We start from the raw sequence: 23620 nt of genomic DNA on the forward strand, positions 1-23620 counted from the left end.
GAAAAAAACTATCTGTGCACCTAGTTTTTAATGATGCATGTTGTGATTTCAAAGGCAAATGTTATTTTCTCTGCTGGCTACAGTAACAGTAAAGGTCAAGTTGCACAGTTGGCAGAGAACCACAAGTGCAGCACTTGTGTTATTTAAACCCCAGTAAACTATGCATTAAGTTTGAAGCCCCATAATAAATAGACTCAAAGGAAACCACCAGTAAGGTCAGTGGATGCTTCTACAGGCTTTTTCACGACACTTACTATTTTGTGTTGCCTGGAGATAAAATTGCATACAATTGTAGTGTGGGACAAAACAGGAAGCAAAAATGGTTGCTTGCTGCTCAGTTCAGTCAAGGCAGATCTATTCAGGTGCAAGCTGGGAGTAAAGTTTGCTGCTGACTTCGACCAGTATGAACTGCAGCTGTAGAAACTCTAATTTAAAGGTGCTCTGTAGTTGGCTTTGTGGAGTTTTCTGCTAATCAAGAATAATGATTACTTCCTAGTAAAACAATGGCAAAGCAGATTTTTTGATTGTTTGTTTGACATTTTGCCTCGTTTTCAACACTATTTGCTGGCTCTGAGTCTTCTTCTTGCCTGCTTTTGGTGATACATTGCTATGTTCCTCTGTGCGTCACTGCCACCTGTCGCTCAGGGGAATAGTCTGTCTGATTCCTCTTTATTTATTTGTTTTTTTCTTTATTTGCCTGTGTTTAGTTCATTTGCAATGTGTCTGTTTTCTCTTGGCTGCCATGTCCAAAAACTGTTGACACCACACTTGCAGTGGTGTAGTAGTTTATTTTTAATTTTAGTGTAAGTGCAGTGAAAGTGAAATTAATGAGAACACATTAACACAACACATTAATCAAACAGGAAGGTCAGTGAAATGGATCTGGGGACACAGACTGTTAATCCAGTACTGTGTATCCTCTCACTGTTGATCTAAGTCATCCACTCTGGGAAACCAGCAACTCCAGGAAGCTATTACATCACCTCTACATATGTGTGTGTGGGTGTATGTGTGTCAATCTGTAACTTGTTTGTCCATATAGGGTTGACAGTATGAGGTTGTGTGTCTGTGTGTGTGTGTGTGTGTCTGTGTGTGTGTGGCCCTGTCCCTCCCTGTGCGTCATTCATAAATATGTCATCCTTCAGTGGAAGTATCGGTTCTCTGAACTCCCATCATACTGGCAACAAACCTGCAAAATTGGAAAAATCATGAAAGTGCTGCAAGGGAGGCAGACAAGGGGGATTGTTTAATGAAAATAAACGGATGCAAGTATCAGTATGAAATTCAGCCTTTGATGTTTTGCACTGCACTTGAGGGAGTCGGCTAATGTGTGCACATTGGCACAGCTCCTTTACTTCCTTCTTCTCTCCCATATACACATGCACACGCTCACACAGCTGCTGTAGTGGAATTTGGACCGCCGTCCTCTTGGATAGTAGGGAGTTTCCTTCCTGGGTGAACAAGTTTCTGTGTCATTCTGTGGGCTGCTCCTGTGGTCAGGGCTCAGCCAAGAGAGAGAGAGGTGGAGAATGAAAACATTCAAGGCAGAAGTGAATGTTTAAATAAATTAACCCGACAAAAATGCAACGAAGCTGAAATGCTGTTCTGTCATGAAGTGAAAAATTAACTGTATTTAATTTAAAGGTACAGTCTTTTCAAATGTTTTATGTTTTATGCTCCAAAACGTATCCTTGTGTGGGGATGTGCTGTCTCCTGTGACACAGACCCAATGAACAGTACTTCCCCCAGTGCAGAAATATTCATGTCTAAAAGTTTTAACCAAAATTTCAATTATTTCTGCTTGATTAGTAAACTTCAGAGCATTGTAATGGTCCAGGGTGAGAGTAGTTAAGTAGTTTCTCTACTACAAATTCTACACTGAAGCTTCTACCCCAGTGGGAGGAATAAAGTAGATAGACAGGTAGATGGTTCAATAAATTGTCCTATGGTTCATATAATCAATATAATACTTTTTAAATTGTATATCATTTCATCATCATGTCATCACCACAACCATTTATCATTTGCTGCAGGTCAAGAGCCACGGCCACATTAAGTCATGTGTTCCTGCACTTCAAAACACTCTCACTGTGGAACAGGGCCCTCTTGTGGTGTCGCACTGTAAACAGAAGTCTGAGGATTCAAAAACAGGAACGCTGTTGTCACTGGTTCAGCTAAACTTTGGTTTCTGTGACCCCCTCATATAACGATGTACATTACACACTAGAGAGAACACGTTTCAAGGTCTCAGCTTTTTCTAGTGGAGCTGAATCAGGTTGACTCTTACTCTGCTTACTAGTCACTCACTCATCTGTCCATCCTTAGAGGCCAAGAGGGATGTGGAGTGTTTGGTGTTTAAGCGTACAAAGGAGGGACAGAGAGAGATCTAATTTCACTGTGACTGGAAAAAAAAAGAGGACACAGACTCTGCACTGGGACTCTCACACACTCTTCAAACGTACTTGCATTTGTGTATATTGGTGTTGATGTGTATGTGTGGTTGTGTGTGTGTGTGTGTGTGTGTTGCAGTCCCTGCTGTGAAGTGTTTAATAGTTAATAAGAGCCTTGTTTACTTGGCAGGGCTGCTGCCCACACAGCAGATGCTGCTCAAATGCTGAGATATACAATTCAGGAAATACTGTAGTTCCAAAACATATTGTGGATGTTCCAACAGTGTCAACACAAAATCTCACAGATGGCAGCACCAATAGTTTCAGAGTTCATGGAAAGCCTTGATCAATATGTCTCCACCATTCACTTTCTCACCACACACGTCACTTCAGGGGACATTACACTGAGATGCATTCATTCTCTGGAGAGTTATCATAACCTTAACCATAACCACTAATTGCTTTACGCCCACCTTATACCAAATTTTCACTCCATGTTTTCCCCCTTACAAATCCCATGGTGCATATTTTTAAACATGTTTATACCTTCCAGGCACCCGTGACTTGTCGTTCATTTTTACTGTGGTATGGAAACCGACTTGTAACAAAGCTATCTTAAGAAAGTTTTATGTATGTGCTGCTTGAAGCTACCACACAGGGAAGAGGAAAGCAACACTGAGTTTGAATTAGTTTGAGTGCTCAGCCATGCAAAACCGCCAGTCTGGTCATTTAAGGGTAAGCTGGGAGGCATAGCCTCATACCACCCCGTCTGTTTGTTTGTGCATGTGCTTTATAGTGATGGATAATGCATGAATGGCTGTTTAAAATTTAAGGGTGACAATGTAACCGGGCCAAAACAATCACCTTACTGACAGGTAAGCCGGGTTACAGCAGGAGAGAGAGCGGAAGTGAGAGAGAGCCACATAAACAAATAAAGTTTAGGGAACAAAAACATACAGACAGACATGCAAAGAACAAACGGACAGACAGCTTAATGTGCTAATAGACGAGCAGGTGTAGTGTTTCACTTGTAATTCAGTGTGGATAAACATTATGTTCTACAGATTTTGAGGAAAGCTCTCACTGTGACCGCTCATGTCTCTAGTTTCTTTGAATAGCAATATCTGTTTGTGAGTCTGTCAGTGGATGTTAACTTTTGCGGAAAACAAAGCATCTCTTCTACATGGACCAGTGTTTATAAGCGATCACAATGTTTTATTGGCTTTTTGTTGAGAATTTGAAACAGCTGTGGTAAAAAAAAAAATGTTTGTACCCAACTGACAGCTGATACGTTACTGCTGCTGGTGATATTTCCTTCTGTGTTCTGGGATTGAAACACAGGATTGCACATAACGATCAGCGTCTCTACCGGTTCTTATTGTTTTTCTTTCTGTGCTGTCTCCTTTCTGTTTGGTATTTCAATTATTAAGAGGCGTAACGATTTAAAAGGTTAAAAAACAATCATTACACTGCGGGGGTGGGCAGCAAAACATGAATAAAAGCGAAAGTGCGTGGGACTATTTTACTTTCATTCAAGTGGGCTTAAAAGAAACATATTATTCATGCTAATTCGGTTGAGGAGGCCCAATGGTAAACACAGGAAATCCTTACAAAAGATGGCAAGACGTGTTGAGTACAGATGTGTAAACAGTACTTCACTACTGAATAACTGCTGGAATAAATTAAGTATCACAAACTGCTGAGGTACACTGTATATCAGTGAGCTAGAGTAAGATTTATATATCACAGCAGGCGCAGTATCTGAAAAAGACTGCGGTGGTTTGACACCCCGTGTTTTTCTTCAGCCACAGATCACAATCAGCAAAGTTCATAAACAGACTTGGGGGACTTCCCCTTTAAAACCGTTGTAAGCTTTAAGTAAGAATTAGGACCATAAGATCATATTGGCCACACAGAGTGACGTTGCATCATTAGGTACCAGCACTAACTGTGGAGAAACATCTTTTCTCTGATGTTGTTCACCGGACATGACTAACGATGAAAGATGGCTCATTGATTTCTGCTATAATGACTACATCCTCTGTGTATTGTTAGTTCAACTGTGTGTCCACAGTGAGAAAAGATGTTCTTACACCACACACACATACACACACACACACACACACACACACACACACACACACACACACACACACACACACACACACACACACACACACACACACCACAGTAAACATAGTAAATGAAAGAGGACAGTGCTGAGCACACACTTACACACACTTGTATGGATTCATCAGACAAGAACAAGTAAATTTCTGAATTTTATAGGTGTCAGATTTTACTGCCTTTCGTCAGAGAAGGTAGTAAAATGTAACACTGCAGCACGGTGAAGTGAATTCAAGGCTCAAGCACGTTGCCACTGTCAGGAAAGCGAACAAGTGTGTTTCCCTCATAGTCCAAATGTTTCTGAGTGAGCTTCGGGAGCCAAGCTGGTAGTTGCCCCTGTTTCCAGTCTTTATGTTTTATGGCTACAGCTCAATGCAGACTTCTGCTCCAGTTTTCAGCAAGATATAAATACCAATTCCAACTAGACTGTGAAGAGGAACCATTGCTAAACTTTCCCCAGGCATTTCATTTCCTGTGTTTTCAGTTCACAGGCATGTTCATTTTACCTTTGCAGTTCAGTTCATTGTGTTTTGACCTTCACTTGACCCCGCTCACAATTGCTGTTTCTGTCTTGGTCGTGACTCATTTTCTTCTATTTAACTCAGCCAATTCTCATATTAGTAACCAGAAACAAGCTGAAAAGTTTCAAATGGTTTGCCAAAAACATTTACCCGTCTCACAAAACTAGATGTTGAGGAGCTTCGAGCTCTTTAAGCTTTGTCTGACTCAGACTTCAGGAGACTGGGAGTGATGCCAGCCCATGTGTGGTGTGTTGTTTTTGAATTCAAGGGCATTCCCCCACTCGTCTCCTGCCACTGACTATGGCAACATGGCCAGCCGCTGAGAGAAATGTACATTTTCAGGCTACTCACAGAAGCACAGAGCAGGAAAGGTTCATGCCTTTTGAAACAGAAAAGTATTTTGCTGCTTCATGCTTCATGACAGATGTGACAGGTGATTACATTCATGTTACATTCAAGGGGCTGTGAAACACTCACCCTCTGCAGGTGTGAGTATGTCCACGTTTTTGCTTATAGACACAGACAAGTGCTAATTAGTAACTTCATACAGAAGGTGAGATCTCCTCTTCTTACACGGAAGGAGGCTCCTTTTTGCCAACCTTTCTCACTGCAGAGGCTTTAATTAAGCCAGCCAGCCAGCCAGCCACGTGACCTTTGACCTTCATGACCGACACTGTCTCGTTTTGCAATCAGCAAGTTCGGCGTCCTGTCAGGAGCTGACAGAGGGAGTGCTGGCTACAGCTTTGAGTCAGGAGGTGAAAGGAGAGCAGGGCGGGGATTTGACCTTGAGTCGGTGCTCTGCTGCTGCAGAAGAAAACGAAACAGTAAGCGGAGGAGCAAAACAGCAAAAGTAAGCTGGGGAAAGATTGTTCGGCTTTGCTGTGAGCCCCAGAGGGTGAATTGATATTAGAATTAGTCGTCTTTGTCAGAGCACACACAGTAAGGATCCATTGATTGATTGCATAAGCTCTCTTCGAGCTCCCTGTCCTCCGCCGTTTGTCTTTCGCCCCTCAGCTCCTCTTGTCTTCTACTGTGACCATGTCCCCAGTCATTCTTCCACTCCTCTCTTCATTGCTTTTACATTCCTGCTTTCCTCGTCCTGCTCCAGCCTAACACACATAGACACCTCAGAGGTTCAGGATTTTTCCCTAAGTCATCAGTAGAAGGTGAAATCCAACCTCTCCCGTCTTACTCCCACTCTCTGAGCAATGAAATAATGCAACAGAAAATAAGTAATGAATTAGACATATTCTTGTTTGTAGGAGTTACAGTAGTGTGTGTGTGTGTGTGTGTGTGTGTGTGTGTGTGTGTGTGTGTGTGTGTGTGTGTCCAGATGTGTGTGACACACATCTCTACTCCAGATGGTGTGTGACACATCTGGAGTAGAGAATTGTAATGGATGACCAACTTGCTATTTTACCCTCCAACCATTGGCAGAGAAAGATGTGCCCATACACCATCTGGAGTCTTCGGACGGGCAGAAGTGGAACTTCACAGAAGTTGGAAGTTTTAAACACACACACACACACACACACACACACACACACACACACAAAATGAAACATTTCAATTATTGTTGGTATTATTTGTGGGAAATGTGCCATGTTCCGTTACATGTTATGTATCAATCCCTTTCTTAAGAGACACAGTTACTTAAGTTAAGAATCATGAATGAGGACGAAGATGCAAATAAGGTCTAACTTGTAGGGCTTGTTTGAAATACAAATACCAAGTGTCCTTTGTGTCAGCCTGAGCCGATCTGAACTCACTGTGAACTCCAGATTTTTTTTTTTTTTTTTTTTTTTTTTTTGCTGAGCATCAGCAATACACAACAGTGTTGTATACAAGCATTAATGTGCTGTGGGAGTACAGTGGCCTTAAACTTAAACAACGAGACATATTAGTGCAATCTACCAGCAATTTGGAAGATATTGATCACATAAAGATCCAGAATCATAAAAATATGATATCAAAGCACTCCTATTGTTCCTTATTCACATCAGTGTATCTCAGTCCTTGAGGAACCAAAATAACAGCAGAGTGGATCTCTAACCTGATGCTGTCACACCTACACTGGAGCATGTGAGATGCAAAGGCAATCTCCAAGTGGCCTGTGGTGCTTTCGATCTCCCTCACTCCTGTGCTCTCCCGGGAACGATGGCAGATTGACATTTGCGCTCGTTATGGGCCGCCAGCCATATATCTCTTAATGATTCAGAGCCACACTGAGATGGGATGGCACCACTGAGAAGCTTATAATAGGCCTCTGGGGGAAGCCGTAGTTTCAGGCACCTCCTGTTAACTCTTCTCTTTATCCACTTAGCTGCACAGAATAGGTTATATCTCATATATCTTCACTCTGCTGCTGCCGCCTTGGGCCAACTCAGGAGATATTCAAAAGAAGTGCAGAACTGGAAAGTGTAATTCTTTTCCTGGGGTTTCAGCTTTCATTTGAGTAATAATGGTAGTAATAATAATACTGTAATAATACTATGCTGTCTAAACTATCAGAATTCAATCATTCATTTCTGTGTCACTGAGCTCAGAGTGCGACAGGAAGAAGACAGCAGCCAAACAAATCTACAAACAGCTCATGTGAGACAGACATGCAAACCACAGTCCTGTCAGTGAGTGTATTAGGAGTTAACAAGATTAGCTGTAGTGGAAGGTGAAAGCAGAAACCACTAACTGAAACAATGCACTAACTACAGCTCTAATATGTGGCAAAACAATGTGTCCAACTCATCCAAGTATAAAAATACTCCTCATGAGATCAGAATTTTCTTTTCAATCATTAAACAATTGAAAATGCACACAAAACACATGAATGAACCAGTTAGTTAATAGAAAGAACATCTCAGCACATTACTATTCATGTATTCTTTTAATTATTGTGCTTTGGAGGCTCCCATCTGACAAACATACATGCACACAGGGCCACCTGGAGCTGTTAGCGTCACTGAGATCATTAGGCGCTAAAGAACCTGACGTTAAGCACTTTTATTTTTAACTCGCTGCAGCTAAAAGAAAAGGAAACTCCAACCACAATGATAGAAAAAGAAGATACAATTCTCCTGTTTAGTGTAACAACAATTAAAAAAAAGATAAAACTGCTGGAGATTGGTTTTCTTAGGTGGTGTGAAAGTCAGATACAGAGAGAGAGAGAGAGAGAGAGAGAGAGAGAGAGAAATCCAATGTCGTCAACTCTGCCATTGATCAGAAGCTGCTATACAGTTCGGGCAATCGTCCAAAAGCTACATCTTATCCAGACTAATAAAAGTCTGTTAGGCCAAGTCTACAGCGACTTTCTACTGAAGCTACTGCTGCTATAAAACTTTGTTATGTTACCAAGTGTCAGACAGACATGATGGAGAGCTGACTCCACATGTTGGCAGCTCAGAAATAACTTCATGGAATCTCTCATTGGGATTTTTAAAGGGCGCTTTTTTGTTAATGTCCTACAGTGAATGAATTATAAAACAAACCTTGCTAAGTTTATTTTTTGTCAAAAACCTGTTCAAAACAGCACCACCACTAGGTGTCAGGTTTATTTGTTGTAGTGAATTTGACTCCACGGTTTCAGGTAAGGTCTTAGCACACAGTCTCCAATTTACTGCTGATTTCTGCTCTCAGTGAGAATAACAGCTTCCTCTCCGGGCATTTCACTATTGTGCAACTAAGCCACAGAAATCAAAACAATTAAGAGGCTAAAAAATAACAATAGCAAAACTACAATCATCCCCACTGTGAACATGTTGCTGAGGAAACAAACATGAGGTCCATTCAGTAGGTAGAGTGCGTTCGATGAAATGACACAGTAGCAGATGCAGTTTACCTCAGATGTCGTGACACTGTAGATGCTACCTATTCCCCTGAGCACCTGAATTGTTTCTTGTTCCCGTTTGCTTAAAAAGAGTAAAATTGTTGCATAGGAAACAACTATAAATGTGAATAATAATGGTCATTTTATGCATAGGTGCTCATGTTGTGTTGAGTTCAGTTATACAGCTTTTTTAAGCCTCCTAAAAGCGGTGGAGAGATGCGTCACTAAAACAGCAGAGCTTACAGTAACACACAGCTCAATAATTCTTTATCCTGTAGGAGCTGCTTTTACTCTGAACTGACTCCATCGACCATTGATCAGCTAAAACCCTCCGCAGACACACACAAACAGTAAAAGCCTGAAGATGAGTTGACATATATTTATTGGGTTTTGTTTCCTACAGGCTTAATTTAGACAGAAATTCACGTAGAAAGATAATGTATGTGGGATTTTTTAACTGATTAGATGAGACGTGAAAATAAGATGAGCACTTAAACATATAATAGGAAGTAGACAGTGTGAAGCATAAGACACGTTCATCACCCACATACATTAGTGAGTATGAGAACAACCTTTAGGAGCAACTCTCACGCTTGACTGTGCGCTCAGAGCAGGAGCAGCCAGTCACACACAAGGATTCACTCTGCCATGTTGTGTTATTTTGTGTGTGAAATTAAATTGGAGAAACCAAACTGGAACAGAGTTGTGTGAGAAGTGAAATTTTTTACCACAGTGACACGAACAGGCAAGTAAATTATTCTACAGTGGCTGAAAAATAGGCAGTACCAATTATTTACTGAGGAAATGTGTTTCCAGCAGTTATTATATTGTACATCTTCTTTCCTTGCAGATTTTATATGGTATCCACTCCCATTTGTTGTGTTTTATGAGCCATACTGACATTAATTCTTGCACTAAATAAGATTCTGTTTTTACTGTGTCAAAATAATTTCCATCTCCAAAGATCAAGGCAGCTGTCAAAGCAGAACATTTTTAGTCCTGTAGTGACACAAAAGCCAAAACAAGGCTGTGATGTTGCTGCAGGCTGAATACAAAAGGTTTGATATTCAAGATTTGTCAACACTGGTCAACTGTTTTAGTCTTTGTATTATTATATCTTTTACCAAGATGATCTCTGCGACCATCCCATTAAGAAGCAGACTTCAGAGGTCAAGATGGTTTAGCGTGACTTGATCATGACTTTCAAGGCCTTATTAATGCCCTCAAACACAGAAACAACAGCTCTGCTGCTGACAGTGAGAACTATTTCCTATATACATTATTTACAGCTGCAAATTTGACCTTTCTTGAGATTTTAATTCACATCGATCACATTGCAAAAATATTAAATGGATCTCTTGCAGCTGGCAGCTGTGACAGGTTCTTCGCTCACACATGGAAATGACTTTCCAGGACTCTGGTTCCTAGTTGGGTTGGATGATGACCAAATCAGTGATAATACTGAGGAGACAGTGGTCCATCTATTTCCACAGGGAACGGCAATAAGCTCAGTTAGAACACACACTGGATTGTGTATGTGTATTTATTATATATAATTATTATACATTATTATTTAGATCAATTTCATTCCAACAGGCAGAGAATCTAATGTACGAGCTCTCCTGAATAATTACACATGTTTATTATTATTATTATTATTATTATTATTATTATTATTATTATTATATCTGCCATTTGAATGTTTGGCGGGCTGAATGACGCTCGCACTTGTGATCTCAGGAGCCTATTTATAAAATCTAGGCTATCTAGATGATTTGGACCCTGCATGATACGCGTGTGAGAGTGCGCTCCCGTGCGCGCACTGCGTGTGTGTGTGTGTGCTACTTAAGTACCCTGGACAGCGCTGGGCGGCGCACACGCACTTCAGCCAGCGGATGAACTTCACCGGAGCTCCGCGTCTCTGCGAACATATGAGAGCCAGATGTTTCCCCTCACCTAGTTTTTAATGCTTAAACAAGTTCCCTGTGAGCCCTCTGCTCGACCTGGACCTACTTGCTCGGACATCCTCTCTTCTTTTCCAGCCAGCATGAACCAGTAGCGGACTTGTGTCTCGCCTTTTGTCTCCTCTTGCTGGAGCTGGAGAGATGCCCGGGGCAGGATGTGCTCCAGCCGCAAGATCCTGTGGAGCCTGCTCCTGCTGTCTGTGGTGGAGGTGGGCCTGGGTGTGGCGAGCATCGTCCTGGGAGCCGTGGGCATTAGTTGGGTCCGGGGCGAACACAAGCCGCAGCAGGGCGACGCATCCCCGGTCTGGGGAGGACTATGTGTAGGTCCTGGGAGACTCTTGTCCTCACTTTTTCCCCCCATGAGAAATGAAGAATTAAGAGGCAACTAAAAGTCAGAGAGAAGCATCAGCTTTTTAATTTCTCCTCCTCTGTTAGGAAAGTTGGGAGATGCAGTACATTCAGTGTATGGACTGCATGTATGTGAGCATGAGGCATCCCACTCCTGTGTTGTTGGTCCTGTAAAGAGAAAGTCGTGATTGATTCTCTTTTGTAATAAGTTAAATTATTGTTTCATCATGAGTTTTCATGAATAGTCGACCTGTGGCAGTTGTCGTCTAATATCTCTCTCTCTTAAATATGAAATCATCTTATTAATATAACTGCTCTTTGTTTGTCCTGAGGTTTAAATCTTTAAATGATGTTGGTATGAGAAATACTGGAACCTTAAATAGATCTTTGCTCACGCTTGTGGCTGTTTATCTAATATTAATCAGTAACTGGAAGTTGTGGCTCATCCTTCCACAACATCCTCCCGGCTCTCGTGTGAGATGTCCACAGTCATTTGTCCTACAAGATGCTGCTTTACCAGAGCTAAAGATCACTTGTATTGATTCGTGCTTCAGTTGTTGCTCAGGATCACAGCTTTTACTCACCATCGTCCTCTCACCCGTCTCCATATGTCTCCTCGTGTTGCGAGTGTGTTCCCACAGAGCTGTGGATAAACTTGTTATGCAATGTGACATGCGTGTTGAGCGATGCTTGCTGAGTCAGCCACCTGCGTCTCATGATGCCCTGAGGTTTAGATCGCCTGTCAGGACCTGGAACTCATTAGGACCCAATGACCACCATCCTCGCTGATCAATTTTTAGTGTCGTGGACAAAAGAAACACTCATTTCAGTATCTTTGGACTCGGCTTACAAAGAATTTCGACACACAGGAGATTGCTACAATACTTTTTTTTTTATTGCTAATTAGGCTTCAATCCATCCTTTTGGAATCCTGAATCTTAAAGTTGTTTCAGGGAAACATAGCAGTTTTCTAAAACCTAGAAAATAAGGATATTTATATTGTTTTTTTTCCAAACCTGTTGTCTGAAGGTGTCAGAATAAACTGGATGCTAAATTAATTTTATGAATATCAAAATAGCCAAAAACTAACATGACACACATGCTCTACACACACACACACACACACACACACGCCTCCTTCCACCAACTTTTGAACGAAACAACGCAGCTCTCAGCTCTTTGTGCTGCACTCTGCCAGCATATAGCACACCGCCCTGCTGTTCCGCTTCATTCTGAATCACTGACATCCAGGACAATACGGCTTCCTGCTGGAAGCTCGCTCTATTTTTAGGGGGGGGAGACAATTGCATCTGAATAACTGAGTGTAAAGAATACTTTCACCCTTGCTGTTGTCAAGGCAAGGAGGAGTGAATGATGAAACGGTTTAGATTCACACGGCTTCTCACAGCCTGAACCTTTGTTACATTTGCTGATTTGTTTTTGTCTCTTTTCAGTTTCTGCTCTGTGGGATGTGTGGAGTGCTGTGCGCTCGGAAGAGAACGGGTCTTATTGTAAGTACGTCTATATTTTGTTGTTTTGTTTCTCTGAAACCCAGAAATCTCGCTGGTTGTCCTCCTCCTCCTCCTCCTCCTTCATCCTCCTTCTTCTTCTTCGGTTTGACTGTAGTGTCTTTCCACATCCAGCATATTCCTGCTGCAGCAAACAGAGCAGAAGTTACAGTTAGCTGCCACTTAGGTTAACTAAAACTTCATCACTTACATATGAAATGAAAGTGCCTCTGCTCATTAACTAGCAAAAATATTATAACTCCACTTTGGTGCACTGTTTGTAAAGTAAACTATCTGAAGCATTCAAATATATGTATGCTTCATATGAATATTGACAAAACGCACATTTACCTTGGGTGTCAAACATCCAAATGTGTGTGTGTGTGTGTGTGTGTTGTCCTCTGTGCAGGTGCATACAGTGTGCTCTGAGAGAGACGTCTGCGGAAACCAGAGGAGACAAGCAGTCACCTCTCCTCTATTCTGTCTGTCGTTCTTTTGCATCTGTTTTGCTCAGTGATCGCCTCCCAGTCTCTCTGTGGCTCCAAGTCCTCGTGTTTCTCTCCGACTCTTTCTGTCTCCTGTGGGGCGAGCACTAATGATGGATCAGTGTCAGCACAATCTGCTGTAACAGAGACATCTCTCCCTGCCTATTGTCTTTGTCGCCTTTCCCTCTTTCATTGCTGTGATCCATCTCTCTGCCTTCTCTGCTCTGTCTCATTCTACCAATTATGATGCTTTGACTCTCTCAATCTTCCTCTCCTTATCTCCTCCCGTCCCCTCCATCCACTTCTGCCTGTGGGATGATGATTGCATTAGGTTTGTTAGGCTCCAGACTCCTGCCAGCCACTTTCCACACTTCACTGGATAAAGACTGAAATTGGAGATGCCCTTTTTCCATGCAGTTAACGGGCACTAAAGGCATCTGTACCGGGAGCAGTGAAAGATTACCTGCACTCTAAACACAATACACAAACACACGTGCAATCGGAATCAGCAGAATTTAATCAACTCTATTTTATTAATATTCCTGCAAAGAAATTCAACTACAGTCGTTTATCCATCACCTCCTTTTCATATTGGTATGTTTGAGTTTTCTAGTTGCTGTGAACCATTTTAAGAACGTCAGGTTTATTAAACACTAAGACGTGAATCAGACACACACACCAGCATCCAAAACGAGCAGAGTAATGGAGGTGGAAGCCCAACAGTGGTTTTCATCTTCCATCTCATCGCATTTTGTAAGTTTGTTTACAGTTTTGTTGATAGGTTATCAGTTCTGCTGGTTGCATGATCTCTCTTTCTGTCTCTGCCCTTCAGATGATCCTGTTTTCAGCGTGCTGCATCTGTGGCCTGATTGGTGGGATCCTCAACTTCCAGTTTGTACGGGCTCTGAACAAACGCCCAGATTCAATGCACTCAATCCACCTGGCTGCTATGACTCTGGCCTGTCTGGGTAATGATATTAGCTTGCTTTTATGAGTGTGACAACTTTGAAAACATATGAATGTTTCTGGAATATGTCTATGGCAAAGTGTCCAGAAGATGTTCATATTATAAGACTGTTGGGTAAGAAGACAGACTCATTTCCATTTGTGAGATCGTGGTGCATAGACTCAAAAGTGTGTAAGAAATAAAAATGACAAAACACTAAATGCCAAATCAAAAACACAGGGGCCTCTGGGCCTGAATGATAAACCAGCCTTGAGGTACCCCCAGCAAATCATATAACAACAGTCTTCCTTGGATTTCTCTTCCCCAGGGATTTCGTCCTGTACCTTATCCACGTGGTTGACCTGTCGTCTGGCCAGCTCCGAGCAGCAGAGGATGTTCCTGGAGAGAGAGCACTCGTTGCACCACTCGCACGAGATGACTGAGAAGGTAGGAGAATGTGGTCGCAAACAAAGCAGCAACCTGCAGCTCCAGCATGCTGAATATTTCATGTATGCTCATGTGTGATCTTAAAGTGTGCCTGTATGTCCTCCTAAAAGGAGATCCTGGACAACTCCAGCAACGGCATTCCTCAGGTCTCTTACAACGGGCACAATGCAGCATCACCGTGATGACGTATCATCACCACAGGCGAACCCCTGAAACAGTGACAGTGGCAATGAACCGCTTGCTGACAAACGCGGCATATACCATGCTTTCTTCTACATATCCTGCAACATACACAGTGACTATACCCCGACTGCAGGGAGTCTCTCGCCTTGGAACACTTTTGTCTCCCTCTGGAGCAGGAGCGACCAGAGGGAGGCACGAATAATTATGCAAACACGGGTTCAGACCCCCTCCGTTCAACTCAAACCCAAGTCGGGATGGAGAGCTGCCGTTTGGGTGACAATTCAGGTGACAAATGTCTGCTTGACATCAACTGACCTTTAATCTAATGAGCATGAAGGATAGATTTTATCCAGTCAGATGCCTCAAAGTGATGAGCACAAACCAAGCATGCAGCTGATTCACTTGTTTTGAAGAACTACGGCTATTTCAGTCTCAATGTCCTTTTCTCTTTCTGTGTTGTCATGGGTTTATGGAATGCAGACGTTGAGGTACAGTAATCTGTATGTCTAATAATGGAATGATGCACAATGTACATGTACTGTATTGTATATCCATGCTTGTATACAAGGAATCTAACCGTATCTATAAATCATATTTTTATAAAAGCTTCTTATAAAAGTTAATTCAATTAAAGTACGACAAATCTGAGTGATGCTCTGTCTATATAACTGCAATGATATTTCATATAATAATTTGCACACACAGTTATATGAGTTTGATGTTGTGATCCCAGAATATGCACATCAGGTCCATCGTACCGCACTGTAACCGAGATGTGTGTGATGTGACTTTTTCTCTGAGTTGTTTCGCAGCTGGTAGCCACGTTATAGCACTTTGGTCAATACAATTCAATTAATGCACGTAATTCATCTCTAAAACCAAACATGGAAATCACACGTTGACAATCTGCCCACTGCACTGTCAGCACAATCAACGTCACACAGGATTTAATAAGTCACTGAACTCCTACGGGGTCAGTTTGCAATTTTTTTTTTTTTCACTCTCAAACCTGACGGACCAACAGCAATAAAACGAATGCACACAGACGCAGCCGAGACCTGTTGTGAAGATCACGCTGACAACGCCATGCTGCTCACCTCATCATAATGTTTGTCTAGTCCAAATGTGTGTGTGTGTGTGTATATGAGTGTTAACCAGTGCCCACAGCAGCAACTCTTGCTGACTAAGAAACTGTGTCACTATTTATCAATGTGACAACAGACAGGAGTGGGCCACAGCACCACAGGATGCGTGCATACGTGTGTGTGTGTGTGTGTGTTTGTGTTCTGCAGTTGCACAAACTGACACTTCAGGTCACCCCTGTGACCTTAATGTCCCATTACAGGAAAGATCAGGATATAGAATCAATTCATGTCTTCCATCACGTGAACAGCTTTACAGCGTTCTTGCAGATTCAGATTGCAGTTTACACAACATGAATCACGCTCAACATTTTATTTTTAAAAATATTTTGAACCCAATTTGTAAAACATCATGTTATTTAGAAGCTTTTCGTTGGTTCTCGTGATGTTTTACAGGAGTAAATGAGTGATTACACTGTAAACAGTAGGATCATAACTTAATTATCCTGCTAATAAAGGACTACAAGGCAAAAAAACATACAAAAAAAGCTGCTAGACCTCCATTACATCCTCATTCTTTGTGGTCTATGTGCAGTGCGTAAAACAAGGCCCCAGCCTTCCTGTATGTGCCTCTGTGAAACCATTTGTTGTACAATGCCCCTGAGGGGTTTTAGGAGGATGCTTTTCCTTATAATCTTCCTTATGGGTGCTTTACTTAAGTATTTCCATTTTGGGAGACATTTTTCCATTATAGTAAAATAATTTTACCTTTTACTTTAATGGTAAAATAATTAATTGTAGTTATTTTACAGATTCGTTTTTTATTTGCAAAACGAAGAATGAAACTGTGTTTAAATATGTCGGTGAAGATTCTCAGTCGTCCAGGTGAAGTTATCTGGAAGTTTAGTCATGGCAACTGGACTTCCTTTAGTTAGGTGAAACGTTTCGCTACTCATCCAAGTAGCTTCTTCAGTCTGAAGATAGTTGGTTAGAGGCCGCAAATTTATGCTCCAAGGCTGGTTTCACTCCACCCCTTGCCCTGAATAGGCTCGTTAGGTGAAACAAAGGATGGGGGGGATGTGACGGATGTAATGATCACACCTCAGCCCACCCCCTCGTAACACCTAAATGGGTCGTTAAGTGTGTCCAACCTGGTGCAGGTGTGAACTGGTTCTGGCCTTTTTGGGGATAGATGAAAGGGCAGCATGATAAATAGAAGACAGGTTGTGTCTAAGTCCTCCACCTCTGTTGAGAGAGGGAGTGTTGATTTGCACATGCACGGCTTCCCTCACCCCTCTCTCAAACCACTTGTCCTCTTTGTCCAATATTTTAACGTCACAGTCCTCAAATGAGTGTCCTTTATCCTTAAGATGAAGGTACACAGCTGATTCAGGACCTGAGGTGTTACTCCTCCTGTGCTGTGCCATCCTCCTGTGTAGCGGCTGTTTGGTTTCTCCAATGTACAGTTCAGGGCATTCCTCACTGCATTGGACCGCATACACTATATTGCTCATCTTGTGTTTTGGAGTCCGATCTTTGGATGTACAAGTTTCTGTCTGAGTGTGTTAGTGGGTTTGAAATAGACAGGGATGTTGTGTTTTCTGAAAATCCTCTTCAGCTTATCTGAAACCCCAGCCATGTAAGGTATGACCAGGTTTTTGCGTAGGACCTGAGACTCCGACTGTTCCCTTGTTCTTTTCCTGGAACAGGTTCCTGCTTTGTTAAAGGCCCACTTGGGATATCCACAAGTCCTGAGCGCTGTCTTCAGATGCCTGTCTTCTTTCTTTTGGGCTTCTATGGAGGTGGGGATGTTTTGCGCTCTGTGGTTCAAAGTCCTGATGACTCCTATTTTGTGTTGTAGTGGATGATGTGAGTCGAACAACAGGTACTGGTCCGTGTGGGTGGGTTTTCTGTAAACCTCTATTTCCAGTCTTCTGCCTGCCCCAATGATGACCGCGCAGTCCAGGAAGGCCAAACGGTTATCTTTGGTGTCCTCTCTAGTGAAACTGATGTTGGTGTCCACTGAGTTTATGTGGTCTGTGAAAGACTGTAACTCCTGGGTCTTGATCTTCACCCAGGTGTCATCCACATATCTGAACCAGTGGGTCGGTGTCGTCCCTGGGAAGGAGTTGAGAGCTTTCTTCTCCACCTCTTCCATGTATAGGTTTGCTACAATGGGTGACACTGGGGAACCCATGGCACAGCCATGTCTCTGTTTGTAGAAGTCCCCTCTGTACGTGAAGTACGTGGTGTTGAGACACAGGTCCAGGAGCAAACAGATCTGGTCGGGGCCGAGGTTGGTTCTGGTGTTGAGGGAACTGTCTTCTTCCAGTCTTCTCTTCACCGATGTCAATGCGTCCGTAGTGGGGATGCTGGTGAAGAGAGACGTAACATCAAAGGATACCATGGTTTCATCCGTATCCAGTTCCAGGTCCCTGACCTTTGCCGTAAAGTCCTCTGAGTTGTGGATGTGGTGGTCCGTGTGTCCAACTAGTGGGGCCAATACTGTGGCCAGGAATTTGGCAATGTTGTATGTTACTGAGTTAATACTGCTGACTATAGGTCTGAGGGGGGCTCCTTCCTTGTGTATCTTGGGAAGGCCATAGAGGCAAGGAGTGGCTTCCCCAGGATACAACCTGTAATAGGTTGCCCTATCAATGGCATTTTTCAGTTCCAGATGTTTCAGGCAGTCTATTACCTTCTTCTTGTAATTGCTGGTGGGGTCCCTTTTCAGTTTTTCGTATGTGTGCTTATCCTCCAGAAGCGAAATCACCTTGGCATGATAGTCTGTTGTATTCAGAATGACCGTGCATCTTCCTTTGTCCGCAGGAAGGATGGTAATAGTCTCATCCCTGCTGAGTGATGTCAGCGCAATTCTCTCATCCTTGGTGAGGTTGGAATCTGGTGGTTGTGCACTGGAGAGAGCTGCAGAGACTTTGAGTCGAAGTTCTTCTGCTTCTGCCAGTGGTAGGTTGTTGTTTCGGATGGCGGTTTCAGTCGCTGTAATGAAATCCACAACAGGAACTTGTTTTGGGGTGACTGCATAGTTTAGGCCTTTGGATAAGACCTCCCTCTCTGGAGGGGTTAGTTCTCTGTCTGAGAGCACAGGAGGAGTAACACCTCAGGTCCTGAATCAGCTGTGTACCTTCATCTTAAGGATAAAGGACACTCATTTGAGGACTGTGACGTTAAAATATTGGACAAAGAGGACAAGTGGTTTGAGAGAGGGGTGAGGGAAGCCGTGCATGTGCAAATCAACACTCCCTCTCTCAACAGAGGTGGAGGACTTAGACACAACCTGTCTTCTATTTATCATGCTGCCCTTTCATCTATCCCCAAAAAGGCCAGAACCAGTTCACACCTGCACCAGGTTGGACACACTTAACGACCCATTTAGGTGTTACGAGGGGGTGGGCTGAGGTGTGATCATTACATCCGTCACATCCCCCCCATCCTTTGTTTCACCTAACGAGCCTATTCAGGGCAAGGGGTGGAGTGAAACCAGCTTTGGAGCATAAATTTACAGCCTCTAACCAACTATCTTCAGACTGAAGAAGCTACTTGGATGAGTAGCGAAACGTTTCACCTAACTAAAGGAAGTCCAGTTGCCATGACTAAACTTCCAGATGTGTTTAAATATACAGTGTGAGAACACAACAGAAATACACAAGACATTTGTTTGTTAAGAAAAAAGAAAGAGAAAAAGAAATGTTTTAATCTTATTTCAAATCCCTCCTCGACTGTAATACCTTCTCCTGACCAGCAGGGGGCGGACGAACTATTGTTTGACAAGTGTTGTGTCTTCCTCTAACCGGAAGTCTCCTCGTTGTTGGGCTTCCGGTCTTGCCAAGCAGCATGGCGAACTTGGAGCATGCTGAAGATGAGCCAAAACATGTGAACATGTCTGGTGAAATCCCCGACGCTGGAGCCCCTGTCGAGTCGGTCGTAGCGCCCACCGCACCGGGCTTGGCCGCGGGCGTGATCCCGTGCTCGATCCCGTCCTTCGCCGCCGCCTCCGCGCTGCTGTCAGCGCCGTACTCGTGTCTGGTCATGAACACGCACCGGAGACACATCACCCTGCCGCCTGTGTACCTGAAAAAGAAGAAGACCGGGATACAAGAGGAGCTGGAGGCCGAGCTGCTCAAGTTCTCGCCGAGGTAACAACACGGAGATTTACCGAGACACGTGTGTGCTGCTTAGTGTTAGTGCAAACAACACAAGCCTGTAGGTAGTGCGTCCTTAAACGCACCACTAAACCTTTGGTCCAAACAGGTCCAATGTCAGTGACAGTCTCAGTTTGTGTAGTGACCCTATTTACAACTCGTGCTGCAGCTCCACATACAACACTACGAGTGGTTCTAATTCAAAATGTGTGTAAGATGTCATCAGGACTGCAGCCCTGGTGGCAGCTGCTCCTTTATTTTATTACATGTATATCAACACAGGACCAGCTGCACAGTGTGAACACGTGGTTTCGCTGAACAGTATAGTTCAGTGCTAGATTTACTGTGCTGCACTGCAAATATTTCACCTGTAAACAAAGTTGTCATGTCCTGTAAAAGCGATCATTCACAATAGTTTCCCTACAGCTTGTTCTGTCTGTTGCAGCCTGACAGGAGTCCCTTTAGCTTATGACAACATCAGGATAGTGGGTCGGCATGGGGACATTTACGACGACAGCGGCTACATCCACATGGACGTCGAAGCCAACTTTATTGTCTTCCAGCCCAAAAAGGGGCAGAAACTGCTGGTGAGATTTTCATTTACATGCTTTGTTTCAGCCTCATCCAGATTGTCTTATAGTACTTCACATTTGTAGCATGTGTCTGTTCACTGTGCCGAGCTGTGTGACTGCACTTCACTGTGACTTGGTATTATATTCGTGGGCTAACATAAACACAGAAACAGTAACTGTTGCTGTGTTTCTGCTCCCAGGGTAAGGTGAATAAACTAGGTGTAGGTCATGTGGGCTGCCTGGTGCACGGGTGCTTCAACGCCAGCATCCCCAAACCCAACCTGGTGTCCGTGGAAACCTGGAGGGTTGCAGGACCGAGGATCGGAGGAGAGCTGGAGTTTGAGGTGACTGCTCTCGATGCGGACACTGCTGGAGTTCTGTTGATCAGAGGACGACTAGAGAGGACCAGGCAAGTGTGCTATGGTGGTGGTTGGAGGAGGCGACTAGGGCTTCTCGTTTGATGCATTTCTCTCATTATCGTTACTAATTTTACTGCCCTCTATGAAGACTGAACAAACAATGCAATCGTTACTGGATTGTCTAAACCAGGGATGGGCAATTCCTCGATCAGATGTGTAAAGTTTGTCAAGAACTGGAAGACAGAGGTGTTTAAAATACAGAAGCTCAGTAAAAGAGCAGGTACTTGCCTAAACGGCAACCTCTAAAGGTTACTAAAAATACAGAAGTAAAAGTCCTGCACTAAGAAATCAGTGTATTTTAACCAATTTGAAGTTGAAGCTGTTATTGATACAAATGTAGAAGTTTAGTTCATTAGTTTAGTTAATTTCAATATTTAGGTTTTTGTCTTTCTGTGTCTTAGGGTCCAGGAGCTGATGGCTCTGGGTGAGACCTCAGAGTCCAGTATTCCTGCCGACCATCCAGACGCACCAGATACAGAACCCACTCCAGAAGTCTCCGGGGAGTCTCCTGAGGACACCCCCAAGAAAAAGAAAAAGAAGAAGAAGGACAAAGTCAAAGAGGAGGAGAGAGAAGTAGAGGTAGCGCCTTCACTAGAGCAAAACGGGACCACGGATGAAGCGAATGGCAACGAAGCTGGCGAGAAAAAGAAGAAGAAAAAGAAGAAGGACAAACACGTGAAAGAGGAGGAGGAGGAGGTAGCGCTGTCTGTCACCGAGGTCCACGGGAGCGACTCGAGCGGCTACGTGAGCGACAAGCCGAGCAAAAAGAGGAAACACGAATCTGGCAGTGAGGTCACGCCTGGTTTTAGCGAGGAGCCTGAGCCACCAAAATCCAAGAAGAAGAGGAAAAGTGATGCTGAAAAGTCTGTCTGACAAATGTATTTTCAGTTTTGAAATCAGATCTTTAATAATTGAGGTGATACCAGTGAATTTAAATACACCGACAAGCCTTAACAGCGAGATTTCCGCCCCATAGCGGGTTCTTCTGAGCTTCTTCAAAATCATTTAAGCAGATGTTCAGACAAGCAGGAGAAGTGTTTTCTGCTATAACATTTTTTTTCAGCTTGTGGAAAAAGCACATGAGAGCACAGGTGCAGGCGTAATAGATGAGTCCTCATTGGATTGTGATTTCCCTAGGCTGCCTGGTAGGGGGAGCAACACTGCTTCTTACATCCACACTAGGACACAAAAATACCGGAGTGAAACCTCGTCTTCATCTGTGGAAATGACAAGTTGATGATTTTTGTTTGCAAAAGTGACAAAAACTGACGCAATACAACCGAGACTGCCAAACTCATTTCAGAAAATCTTTGCCTATTGTGCCTCTGTGATGGTCTTTATGAAAGCTGCAAAGGAAGGAGAACTTGATGACTGGGAACCAAAAGCAAATCAATTCTTATCCCAATAAATGAGCTCTATTGGTCACTGTTTTTATATTCTTTATGTGACATTCGTAGAGAAATGGAAAAAGACAGCAGGGCCGGTGGAGTTTACAACATAGCTTTAATTTGTGGAAACATGCATCCCTGTACTGACTATTAATCACAAGATTCCTTGTGTTTCATTCTTAATTCTCTCCCACAACAAACTCTTTAATGCTGACGAGTAGGTGTCAATGATAAAGTGCTGAGAGACAGCCTAAAGATCTTTGTGTTTTCCTTACCCCCCTTAGTTCCACACACACACACACACACACACATATGCGCGCAAATCCCCCTGCCCCTTTCAGTGGGAGTTTAATTAACTGTGAGGTGCTAAGAGTTTAAGAGCTTATCGAAAGCTGTCTAAAAAGGTTAGATAAGGAACTGCAATAAGCTCATCTTCATCTATTATCCCTGATCATTGGTGTCTAAATCTGTTTGTTTTTTTAATTTTCATGTATTTCAAAACCGAAAAGGGAACTGTTGCCAATGTAGAAAAGCAATTTCAAACCTCTCATTTCTCCCTTTTTGAGCAGGAAAGCGAATAAGCATATTTCCTAAAATGATTAATTGTACTTTTAATTGAATAGAAGTTTATTATGTTTTTATTATCCAAAAGAAAATCATACAATTTGGCAACCTTACATTTGTTCTTTTTAGCTTCTCATAACCAGTCTCAGCCATTCAAACTGACATTAGTTATAAATTACGATCTTGTTATAAAACGTGATATATAAGGAAGTGTGAGCACTGAACAAACTGACTCAGTGAAATGTTACTCGGCTAATCCTGCTTCCAGTCAAGCTACACGCTGGAGCAAAGTGCGCACACACAAGATAAACATAAAAGCTCATGTTACACATACTTTACTTCAGCAGAGGAACATTAACTCTGTTTCTTTTTTTCTTTTTTTTCCTCTAGTTGAGCAGCCTCCACTCTTTGAACTGCATAAAAGCACGAAACACTTCAAACTTGTAATCTTAAGATAAAGAGATTAAGAAGCGGTTAAAGCGATGGTTCGCTGTCATTTGTCCTGCCGTAACCCCCCCCCACCGCCTTTATCAGTCTCATTTGCTCGAATTCACCCCCAGCTGTGGGCACCTCTCTTGCACCTGTATCCTCCTCCTTCCATCACCACTCATTTATCTTGTCTTTCTCCCTATCACTCCCTCATGCCGACTCCTCCTCTTCCCCCATCCTGCTTTCCTTCTCCTCCTCCTC

The 23620-nt window shown here is 43.0% G+C and overlaps 2 protein-coding genes and 1 pseudogene across 4 annotated transcripts; 2 read left to right on the forward strand and 1 right to left on the reverse strand.

Annotated features, from left to right (window-relative positions):
• Nucleotides 1–10767: 10767 nt before the first annotated feature.
• On the forward strand, nucleotides 10768–15370 carry LOC113153487 (transmembrane protein 196). Of its 3 annotated transcripts, none has more exons than XM_026347133.1 (5): nucleotides 10768–11145; nucleotides 12628–12684; nucleotides 13999–14134; nucleotides 14441–14559; nucleotides 14670–15370. In XM_026347133.1, exons 1-5 carry the CDS (start codon nucleotides 10981–10983, stop codon nucleotides 14739–14741), a joined length of 549 nt encoding a protein of 182 aa, XP_026202918.1. In that variant the 5' UTR covers nucleotides 10768–10980; the 3' UTR covers nucleotides 14742–15370. The 3 variants fall into 3 exon arrangements, with proteins under 3 accessions (XP_026202918.1, XP_026202919.1, XP_033182108.1); XM_026347134.1 differs by having other exon boundaries at nucleotides 10768–11034; XM_033326217.1 differs by lacking the exon at nucleotides 10768–11145 and having other exon boundaries at nucleotides 12622–12688.
• Nucleotides 15371–17032: 1662 nt separating this feature from the next.
• On the reverse strand, nucleotides 17033–19681 carry LOC113154085 (annotated as a pseudogene).
• twistnb (TWIST neighbor) lies at nucleotides 19654–22401 on the forward strand. Its single transcript, XM_026350234.1, has 4 exons — nucleotides 19654–19981; nucleotides 20433–20574; nucleotides 20760–20968; nucleotides 21380–22401. The coding sequence occupies exons 1-4, from the start codon at nucleotides 19680–19682 to the stop codon at nucleotides 21849–21851; spliced, it is 1125 nt and encodes a 374-aa protein (XP_026206019.1). The 5' UTR covers nucleotides 19654–19679; the 3' UTR covers nucleotides 21852–22401.
• The last annotated feature ends 1219 nt before the right edge of the window (nucleotides 22402–23620 follow it).

The sequence above is a fragment of the Anabas testudineus genome, chromosome 11, assembly GCF_900324465.2.
Source record: "Anabas testudineus chromosome 11, fAnaTes1.2, whole genome shotgun sequence".
NCBI classification, from domain to species: Eukaryota; Metazoa; Chordata; class Actinopteri; order Anabantiformes; family Anabantidae; genus Anabas; species Anabas testudineus.

Coding starts and splice junctions, on each gene's coding strand:
- LOC113153487 (XM_026347133.1), top strand. CDS start 10,981: ATGTGCTCCAGCCGCAAGATCCTGTGGAGCCTGCTCCTGCTGTCTGTG. Junction 11,146..12,627: donor CGGTCTGGGGAGGACTATGT/GTAGGTCCTGGG, acceptor GTCTCTTTTCAG/TTTCTGCTCTGTGGGATGTG. Junction 14,135..14,440: donor TATGACTCTGGCCTGTCTGG/GTAATGATATTA, acceptor TCTCTTCCCCAG/GGATTTCGTCCTGTACCTTA.
- twistnb (XM_026350234.1), top strand. CDS start 19,680: ATGGCGAACTTGGAGCATGCTGAAGATGAGCCAAAACATGTGAACATG. Junction 19,982..20,432: donor CTGCTCAAGTTCTCGCCGAG/GTAACAACACGG, acceptor TGTCTGTTGCAG/CCTGACAGGAGTCCCTTTAG. Junction 20,575..20,759: donor AAAAGGGGCAGAAACTGCTG/GTGAGATTTTCA, acceptor TTCTGCTCCCAG/GGTAAGGTGAATAAACTAGG.